We start from the raw sequence: 10,877 nt of genomic DNA, 5'->3' as shown, positions 1-10,877 counted from the left end.
GTTCGTCTGGGCAACCAGACTCCTGTTTAATAATTGTGCGAACGGTATTGTCCTAAGGGACTTGCACTCTTGAGATAAGGGAGGGGAGAAGGGAAGATAAGGGAGGCGACGGGAAGGCAGGTCTGAGGAAACAAACGGAGCAGCTCCCAGACAGGTGCGCGGGCCTGATGTGTGTGTGTTTGCGTGGCGGAGACTGCAGCAGGCGCGTCACGTCTGTAGCTGTGCGGGGACGAAGCGTGAGTCTCCTTTCGTCCTGCAGGGGGCGCCTGTGGCGACGCCTGGGTTTACGCCGGGAGGAAATGATGTGCCTGCTGCCTGCTTAATTACAGCGCCAGACGCCCATTGGCAGAGCAGGGAGCAGCCATTTCCTCCTTTTGCTGCAGTTGCAGCCTTGCCCGGCTGGCCCCACCTCCTCGGCTGGAGCCTGCCTCGCATTCGCCTCGGCTTGCAACTTGGCTGGCCCCTTCTGCCAACTTTTCCTTGCCGCGGCTCGACGGGAAGTGGCTTTCCTGGCTCCCGAGGGCGCCGCTGAGAGGGGAGCAGACACCGCCGGAAGGAGGCCGGACGCGGGGAAGATGCGGCGGGGAGCGGCGCAGTGATTAGAGCGCGGACGGGCTCGGCGGCTGTCGCTGGGCTTCTGCGGGCGCCTCTCTCCAGCCTCCAGCCGCTGCAGCAAAACCCATGGCAGGGACGGTCCTGCCGCTGCTCCTCCTCTAGCTGCGCCTGGGGATCCCGCACCGCCTGCCCCCCTTCCGTCTTTGTCTGCGGTGCTATGAGGAGGTGAGTGGGGCTGGGCTGGAGCTCGCCGTTTGCTGCTGAAAGACGGGGGAACGGAACTCGCCGCTTTCTTGTGGATCCAAAATGCATCCCCCCCCCCTCCTTCGGCCACGGTGGTTTGAATTTATTTATTTATTTATTAAACCCTTTAAAAAAGGTGACTCCCCGTTCCTCCCTCCCCGCACTTAGAAAGAAAATCTGCTTTGGGGATTCGATGCCTGGATGTGCGATTTCAGCAGAGAAAGGGGCACGCCTTCGGAATCTTCCGAGGGAAAGCCACGAAATATCCCATCGCTTCTCTGCGCTTCTGGGATGCGGCTTTTGGAAACTTGGGGGGTGGATGAGGGGAGGGAGGAAGAGAGGGGGGTAGGCTTGGCTCGCCTGTGCAGGAAGGGAGGTGGCGGCAGGGAGGAAAGAGAATCTGTAAACTTTCCTTCGCTCCCTCCCTCCCCTTCCCTGGCTACAGTCTTCAGCAGCATCAAAAGAAAGAATGTGGGATTCATCTTCTTCGGATGCCCACAGGGCGACTGTGGTTACAGATGTTACTCGTTCCTGTGCCAAGTACAGGCCCTTCCCTCTATGCTGTAATGCTGAGAGGGAGACGGAGAAGAGCTTGGGAAAGCCAGAAATAAAAAATGGGTGCGGGGGGGGGGATGGCGGGGGAGAGAAAGTGCAGGATAATTTTGGATGGAAACGAGAGTGCTGCTTTAAAGGCATGTTGTGTGGGTTAGGTTTTCTGTATTATTCTTGAGACTTCGAGACTTTAAAGTAGATGCTGCTCTAGGTATGACTTGCCCAGTGTTTGGCCTCCCAGTGTGCCATGTTGCTGAGGAATGTTTCAAAAGAGCTTTGGGGGTGGGATGGGGGATCTCAGCCTTTCATTGGCATCCTTGAACGAAGTCTGGACTGATTTTGTGTCTTAACTACATTTAAAGAACAATACATAGAATTTCTGGCATGTTGGGGGGGGATCTGTCTTGTTTCCATATCAATTTTGCCATGGTTTGCTTAACAAGAGGTAGGAAATGGTTTACCTCAGAAGGGAGCCTCTTGTTTGGGTCTGTTCCAGTAGAGTAGTTTGCATTAATCTGCACAGGAGAATGAGAAGCTGTGTGGCTCTTCTGAGACTGACTTTGAACTTTCTTCTGAGAAGTTTGTTTTTGGTGAATGTGTGCCTACATCTGTTTTTTGTTCGTTTGGTCTGGTCAGCTGATGTGCTAATCATCTGGTGGCTGCTGAGCCTCATTCACAGTGGAAAAAGGTGTCTATGCACCTGAACAAAATTTGAGTCCGGTGACACTTTTAAGACCAACAAAGTTTTATTTACGGTATAAGCTTTTGTGTGCAAGCACTCTTCGTCAAATATATGCTGTTTTTCATGGGTGTTGAAATATGCATTTGAAGCTGATTGGCTGGTATGTTTAAATGTGAGCTTTGAGAGGCAAAAGCATCTCAGTATTTCTCTCTCTTGACTTTTGATCTTAATAGCGAGTAATCTGCATCTTGTTACACACCTACACACTTATAGGACATTACAATGAAGCATGGCTTGCAGTAGCCTACATTGTATATATGCCCCTTAAGTTGGGCTTGAAGATACAGGGTTAACCTACATTACTCAACAGCAGTCTCATTAAGTTAAATGAATACCAGTGACATAGGCGGGAGAATCTTGTCTAGTCAGGACCGATGACAGGATTTTCTCTCCTTATTTGTGTTACTCATTCCCTCTTTGGTTCATAGTGAAAGTGCAATTCTATAACCCAGTCTCCAGTGTGGTGCCCATAAGGGGCCATGGTGCCCACCACTAGGATGTTTCCTAGCATCCACTTCCCACAAATCAAAGAGCCAATCCTGGCTTTGCTCCATCTTACTGTAGCAGGAAGTGCTTCAGAATAGCCCAGGAGGCATCACATAAGTGTCTGGGAGGGGGGCCACCAACAGCTATTTCCATTATAAGATAGTGCTAGGCTTGAACCATGAGTTGGTTGCAACTTGATGACACATTCTTTTTCTTGGCTTAGAACCTTCCAACATCTCGTGCCCCTGCCCCTATAGCAGACACTTTGTGACGGTACCTTCTTCTTCTTGTCTGAATTATGTTGCTGAGAGATACCACCAATCATTATGTTTTTGTCCCAGGCTTGTTCTTTAAAAGTAACAAAGGTAAACAATGTGTCCAGAAAGCTTGTGGGTTTTAGTATACAGTGATTTGGATATTGAGTTGGGATGGGCTGAAGGCACCTTTGTGCCCTAGAAAGAAAAAAATAATAATCCGAAAGCACCTTCTCCCTAGCCTTGAGACAAAAATTACCATCAAGCTTTAACAAAGTATTGACAGCCATTCATGATCATACGTAACAAAAAGCCCTCTGAAAAAAGAATAGGGGACACATGAACAGAAACCTTCTGTTTATTTCAACAACGTTTGAGGAGAAGTTCCTGATGGACTATGCCCCTTTTGGTCAGATATGTGTGTTACCTATGCCACTGTAGCTTGCAATCTGAGGCAGTTGTCTTGACAACAATCCACCCAGGGTAATTTACTGCTTTTAAAATGAGACCTTAATCCCTACCCCTTCTCACTGAGATAACAATCATGTGTTTTGTCTTCACCAATTATGGATGGACATAATCGATTCTTATTGCTGTTACCACTCCAGAGAGCGTGTGTGGTAATATGTTGTGACATAAGCATAACTTGATTTTTGAAGATCTCTGTTCTTTACTATGATCCACAAGTGTTTACACCTGCAGTGATTTGAGCCTCTTAGCATGAAAATTGTTAACCCAGTTAATATGTTGCCTGCATTCTAGATTCCGTCTCTCAGATAGCTCTTCTGGGGATAATTGAGTTTTCTTAGCGGCTGAGCTGTATTTTTTTTAAGTTTGAGAAAATGGAATACTTTCATTACTGTTGTGATTGCTGTGTGAAAGTCAGTGGGGAGGGGCAGTGGCTCAGCAGTAGAGCAACTCCTTTTTGTGCAGAAGGTCCCAGGTTCAATCCCTGGAATTTCCAGTTCACAGGAAGAGGTAGTAGGTGACATGAAATACCTTTGCAAGAGATCCCGGAGAGCCACTGCCAGTGTGAGTACACAATACTGGCCTGGGTGGACTGATGGTCTGATTTATTGTAAGGCAGCTTCATGTGTGCTCTGTGGCTGTTTGTGACACATCGGTGCGGGCTACTAGTACTACCCACTCTTTGTTGCACATTGTTATCCTTTTTAAAAATGTCCTGGTGACTGCACATTTTCACATTGTACCTCTGAAGGACTCATCCTGTACTGGTTTGAAAAAGCAGCAAAACTCAACTCATGCTGTTTTCTATGCGGGCAGAGGTACCGTTTCAAGGTGTGAATGCGTAAGGGGTGATGGACAACAAGAGTTCAAGGCAGCGCTCTTTAAGATGTCTTCAAGGCAATTGAAAGATCAAGTTTGGAGTCCCTGCTGTGGTGGTTTACCCAGGTAGAAAAAGGGAGAGCACCCTTTCTCTGGTGATGCCCTATTTATGGAATATCTTGAAAAGAGATGCTCATATGGCGCTAACTTTATTAGGTTGGATTGTATCCCATGGGGAATCTCCACTGGCTGAAGGGAGTGAGACTTTCTCACCTTCCACTGCATGTCAAAATGCCCCCCTGAAAGGCTACTTCTGGGGGACAGGGACTCGTAGGCTGCGGTCACACACACTAAATAATCCACTTTCAGTCCCCTTTCCAACTGGATTTTGCCAGTTCACATGGTAAAAATCCAGTTGGAAGGGGCACTGAAAGTGGATTATTTAGCATATGTGACCACAGCCCTAGAAACACGGGGGGTGGGGGGGAGCTGGAGGACTGGGGGGAGATTTGGACTGGATCCAGCCTGTCATAATCCATTGTAAGGATAGTTTTAGCTTCTCTTGCTTTTGCTAGTTGAATTGACAGTTGACTTTGTTTTTGTGGATCTGTTGGGGACTGCTGGTTTGTTTTTATGTAGTACTGGGTTTTTATGACAGGATACAAAATACGCTATTTGTTTGCAGTGTATTTAAGATAACTTATCTTGAGTGTTTAAAAATACAGAGTTTGCGTAGCATTTTTAGTACATAAAACCGCTGAACGCTTTATGTCAGCCTTGTAAGGTAGGCCAGTATTACTGTGACACTGCAGATGGGACTATAAAGCGCAGGGAAGCTCTTGCATAAGGCCACCTTATATCAGTTCATATAAGAGGCCAGGCTTGAATAGGGGTGCCTTGGATCTCATCTTGAATTCTTAGTCCGTTCTTAATAACAATAAGAGTATTATTTGGGTAGTCACTGTATACCAGGGTAGATTAATTTTGAATAAAGCCAGTGGGAATGCTTGGTATTAATTAGGATTCCTACTCTGATGTGTACTTCCACAAGATATATGCTAACCTATTGCTACAACAGTTAAAACACTCTGGTTTGGTTAATGGATTGTTCATGCAACCTAGGGGCGTAATCCGAAAGGTGTGATCATGCAGAACTAGTAGTGCAGTCCTAAACAGAGTTATGCCATTCTGAGGCCTTTGAAGTTGGTTGTTTTAGGCTGTAACCCTGTATAAGATTGCACTATGAATCTGCCTTTTAACTCAATGGGTTTGCTAGATGTGCATGGTTTGCGTTTAAGAGATAAGTCTAGGATGCTGGCTTGAACTTAATGAACATTTCATTATGAGTTAAATTATAAGTATTTTTTAAAAAATATTTATTTTAATCATCTGATGTACATAAATAATTTCTAAACCTACCCAGTGAACTATAATGCTAAAATTTCCCCACAACGTGTGTGTGTGTGAAACCAAAATGGATGCCATTGCTGGTCCAACATTAGACAAATGTGGCAGTTTCATAGTTGAAATTAATGTCTTTCCTATAATTATCTCTAGGGATTGTGTGAATAAGAGTAAATATCCTTTGTCAGCTTTCATACTGAGAGTAATAAGATACAACCACAACTACGTGCTACTTATTTATTTACAAAGTTTATACCATTCTTTTCTGCTCTCATCAGTGCTAGGGAGGCATCTGACAAATTAAAAAACAACAACACATTTTAAACCAAACCCACGCTAAAACAAAAATACAAAATAACAAAATGTAGGGCAAAAAGCAGGGAATGCCAGATGAAACAAAAAAGTCTTTGTTGACTGGCAGAAGAAGACAACAGAAGAGGAGGCTCCCTGAGGAGTGCTGGAGTTTTGGTGCCATGACTAAGAAGGGCCTCTCTTGGGTTGCTGCCCACCTAATCTCAGAAGGTGGGAGGCACCTGAAGTATGGCCTAAGAAGATGACCATAGCAGATGGGGTAGGTTCTTAAGGGAGTAGGCAATCCTTCATGTATGATGGTCCCAAGCCATATAAGGGCTTTTAAGGTCAGTGCTAATACTGCAGGTCAAATCAAAGCCAAAGCTGAAATTCATATTTTTGTGTCTCTTCTCCCATGGTGGAAAGGGATACTGTAATCTTTTATCTGATATGGAACTAACAAGTAGTACAAGTAATAAGGTGCTCTTAAGTTCTGTTGAAATAGATTGTTAGCAGCCAGACCCCTCCTGCTGAAGGGCAGTCTTGTACAAGACACCTCTTTTTAAGTATCACCCCCAGCCTGGCCTAGAAGTGGAAACAAAATGGAGCTGGAACAGACAAAATGGATGCTGGTCAGAGACAAGCCTGGACACTATTTGGGGTAGGTGACTCTGGGTCTCTGACTTGCTAATGGATTTCTCCTTGCTGTAAACGAGACACTCAGCCTCAATAATGGATTTCTTGAGAACCCCTCCCCACACCTGGTTCTGCTTTCCTTTAACCAACTTAACTTAATTAATGTGCTATTCATATAGTTTGATAGCCTCTTCCATCCTGTATTCAAGGGTCATCAGAGAACATTAGCACTTTTAATTTCCTTCTAGCAATCTAATCAAGGAACCTTAGCCACACTTGTGCAAGTTGAGTTTCTGCAGGTCTTTGTCCACCCATTGGAAAGCCATCAAGTCTCTCCCCACATTGTTTTACCTACGAAAAACCATTCAGAGTATTGTTTTAGGAGCCCATACATCAGACTGCCCCAGGATTAATTTTTCCTATAACTGGACACATTCTGCGCAGTGTGTGTGTGTTCCCTCCGCACCGAACATCACACCCCTGCCAGTTCACTTGTGGATTTCCTTCTCTCTGGGAAATGTAGGCCGTTTCTATCGCTGACTTCCTCGGACATTATCTTCCAGGATTTGGTAAATATCACCTTCCCTCAATTACTTTCCCCGCTACTTTAATTTTCCTCTTAGGTAGTTTGTGTGTGTTCCCTGTGTATTTTGTATGTATGTTTTTGGTCTTTATTGTCTTTATAATAAAACATCTTTTCGATTGTACTTCAGCCTGGTTTATCTTGACAGTTCTCTCTCTGAGGTGGAGGCCATCTTGTGGGTGATTCCCATCCATCACTCAGGGAGGCAGGAACAAACTCAAACTTCCTGTTTCCTGTGGTGGGAGTCACCCTAGTTTCAGTTTCTTTTCCTGCCTCACTAGGGAGAGCACATAGGTTTAGGCTTTGCCTCACCTCTTACTTCATTTTAATACTACTTCTTGCTCTGTCAAGTTTTTTCTTCCCCCCATTCTTCTTCTAACTCTTCAAAAAAACAAAGCACAAAAACTTTACCCGTTGTTTCTGTGTCTCGCTCCTCCCTCCCCCCCCCCGTTTTACAAGGCCTGGGGCTATCTCTAAGTGCGCTTGCCTTTCGCACGATTGCAGACCTTCTGCCTGAATGGCGGATAGAGAGGGCACAGACGGCTTTCTCTCCACTCCGGAGAGCCAAGCGGCCAGAATTGCGGAGATCGATCGCATGGCCCGAAAAAGGACGCGTCGGCCAAGGAGAAGCGAGGAGGCGGCCAAGCGTGCCAAATTGAGTGTGCAAACAGCGCCAGCACTAACTTCGGTGGCCATTTTGAAGGACACTGGAGAGCCGCCGTAAAAGGTCGGGACCGACACACTCTGTCAATGCCCCCACCAGCAATGCCCCAGAAACTCTGGGCAGGGCGAAAGCCCATTCCTAGGACAGAATGAGTCCTATGGAGGGGAGGAACGATTCGGATCTTCACCTGGTAATGTACTTGTTGACGAGTTGTCCCTCCCCACCAAAGATAATACTCTACCTCAGAAAGGCCATCAGGGAAGAGCTTGCCCAGTCCAGAGATCACAGGGAACCTCACCCAAGGTCTCCCCCCGCTTCCCCCCCCTCCCTGGCACACTAAGGCAGCACAAAAGAGCCTTCCTTGGGAGGGATGCCACCCTGAGTTTCTGGAGAATGAGTATGACTTTACCTCCCACATCCCCAGCGATCAGGATGATGGGGAATTCTCTTCTAACGATGAGGAAGAACGAAAGCCACCAACCACTGATCAATCATTTAATTTTTCAAAGGGGAAGACATCACCTACTTATTATCTAAAACGCTCTCTGCACTCCACATACAAGGTTCCCAGTCCATTGGGGACACCCCAAAGGATGCGCAGGGTAAAGGTGATGGGGCAGAAATCACAGACAAATTCTTTCCCCCAGTCGACTATACTGAAATGGCTTTTCCATTCCCTGATTTTTACACCAGGAAAATGAAAGCAGAATGGGAAAAACCGCCTGCCCACAGACCAGTTCCAGGGTCTGCCTTAGATATTTTGCAGGTACCGATGGTGGATCCTCCAGTGGCAGCCCTACAGTCGTCGGGCCTGGTATCAGAGGATGGGCATGGCAGCCTTAAGAATAACTTTGACAGAAGAGCGGAGATGGGCCTTCGAAAGGCACACGAAGCCAGCGCTATGGCCATCAAGATGTCTGCTGCTACATCCACGGTATCCCGGGCCAACATTGTGTGGATGAGAAAGCTTATACAACTCCTTCCTGACAATAACCATAGACTTCTGGAAGGGGCAAATGGAGTGTTAAAAGCTGTATCCTGTGCCGCGGATGCCACTCTTGACACCTTGGTCTGCGCTTCTAGGGCTCTCGCAGCTACTGCAGCAGTTCGTAGGATGGTCTGGTTTAAGGCCTGGCCTGCTGATTTTCAGTCTAAGGCAATTGTTTCTGCTTACCCTTTTCAGGGAGACAAACTCTTTGGAGAACCTTTGGAGCAGATTCTTGTAGAAACACGAGACGAGAAGAAGGGACTTCCTAAGATGGTCCATCCTGGGGATAAAATAAAGGGGAACCCTTCTGCATCTTCCTCCTTTCGCGCGCATCATATACTACCCATATTTAGGCGTGACAGAAAGCAGAACTGGAACAGGGGCAGACAATCCTTTCATAGAGGAGGATTCTCCAGCAGATTCTCCAGGCCCAATAACAACAACAACAACCGTCAAGACAAGGGAGATAGGGATTCCAAGAACCCCTGAGCGTGACTATATGGACCCACCGGTGGGAGGTCGACTGACATTTTTCAGCCAGACGTGGTTATCCTCCCAAGCAGACACTTGGACTGTAGACATCATCAGGGAAGGTTACAAAATTGAATTTCAAAAACTCCCATCCTCCAGGTTCTTGACATCCCCAACTCACAAGAACTCTCAAAAGAAAAACAGAACCCAATCATCAGTCATCTGCGCAAAATTCAGGCCATAGAAGAGGTTCCCTCACAGGACATGGGAACAGGCGTTTATTCAATCTTTTTTACTGTCCCCAAAAAGACAGGAGACTGGAGAGCCATCTTAGATTTAAAACTGGTCAACAAGTACGTGGAACACATTTAATAGCTTTTTAGTATTCCTCCTATGACACAGATGGCTGATAGTTTTTGATGTGCCAAGCATTCAGGGAAGGCTGATCAAGTGATATCAGAAATATCTGTTGCTGACTCAGTTTTGGGGGAAATTACAAAACCTATGGGAACTGTTTTTGAGGCATGAAGTCTCTAACATCTTATTAAACCCCCCCCCCCCCAATAACAGTATTCTGAATTCTTGAAAGAACATTTGTGGATTTGTTCGTTGTTCCAGTCTTCATCACAAAGCTGTGGTATAAGTGGCTTCCTTGATTCTAGGCTAGAGTCTTACTCCCAAATCAGTCTCACAGAAAGAACTGGAAAGCTTGCAAACAATGTTAAAGCACTGAAAGCTAGTTCAGGCCTTTGTAAACTGCTTCATGCAGAGGGACTCTGGGAGCACAGGTGTGTGGAGTAAGCAGTGTGTGACCCAACGTGTCCATAAATATGACTTGTATCCTGGCAGCAAGTCAGGTGTCTGATGTATTGCCGTCTTCAGGCAATCCTCAAGTGGGAAGCAACGGCTGTATCCATAGATGTGCCAGATCAGGTTGTGCATATTCGCTTCACACAGTCCTTCCCTGGAGCTTTGTTATGTTGAGCAGATTACAAACATCTAAATCGAGTTTTTCATTGTGATGCCTTTTTTGTTGCATGCTGTTTCTCTCTAGATTCTTTGTGTGTTTGGGATGGGAATATTGCTGCTTGTATTTGACCTTATTTCTCATTTTCAGACGTGCTTTTTTCCTTTGAAATCCTTGTTGCATATCTGTGTTATATAATCTAAATTTGAGTTCCGATGTCTTACTCCCATTTCACTGCTGATGTCAAATCCGTTGCCAGCTTGGCTGGTGTAGCTTCAATTCCCATATTCAGCATACGGTAACAGCAGCATGCCGAAGCTAAACTCATAGATGATCCAGTTAGTGTTTGGATATGGATCCTGTTTATACCACCTTGAGTTCCCTGATGGAAGAAGTGTAATAGGAGTGATTTGTGCTGATTTAAAGCCTGCTTCTGCCTCTGTACCCCAGTGACACTTAATTTGTGAACTATGAGTAATTGAGTATGAGCCGGTCTAGTTTAGGGGTTAGAGTGTTGGACTGGGATCTGGGAGACCCAGGTTTGAATCCCCAGTCTTCCGTGGAGCTTCCTGGGTGACCTTGGGCCAGTTACACACTCTCAGCCTAACCTACCTAACAGGGTTGTTGTGAGGATAAAATGGAGGACAGGAGAACAGTGTTAAGCTGCTTTGGGTCCCCACTGGAGAGAAAAGTGGGATATAAATTAAGTTTGTAGTTTGCAGGTTTCTGAGTACTACAGTTGGCCAGCTGAGCA

At 46.0% G+C, this 10,877-nt stretch overlaps 1 protein-coding gene across 1 annotated transcript in view; it reads left to right on the top strand.

The window, feature by feature from the left end:
- Window positions 1–350: 350 nt before the first annotated feature.
- Window positions 351–10,877, top strand: part of ACVR1 (activin A receptor type I) — a 109,210-nt gene continuing 98,683 nt past the window's right edge. The window contains exon 1 of the mRNA XM_015411569.1: window positions 351–780. Within this exon, the coding sequence (XP_015267055.1) occupies window positions 773–780 (8 nt within the window). The 5' untranslated portion in view covers window positions 351–772. The remainder of the gene's footprint in view (window positions 781–10,877) is intronic.

The sequence above is a fragment of the Gekko japonicus genome, unplaced genomic scaffold, assembly GCF_001447785.1.
Source record: "Gekko japonicus isolate JY-2015 unplaced genomic scaffold, Gekko_japonicus_V1.1 scaffold6, whole genome shotgun sequence".
Lineage (NCBI taxonomy): Eukaryota > Metazoa > Chordata > Lepidosauria > Squamata > Gekkonidae > Gekko > Gekko japonicus.
Note: the sequence above shows the minus strand (reverse complement) of the source record. Positions and strands in the feature narration are given on the sequence as shown.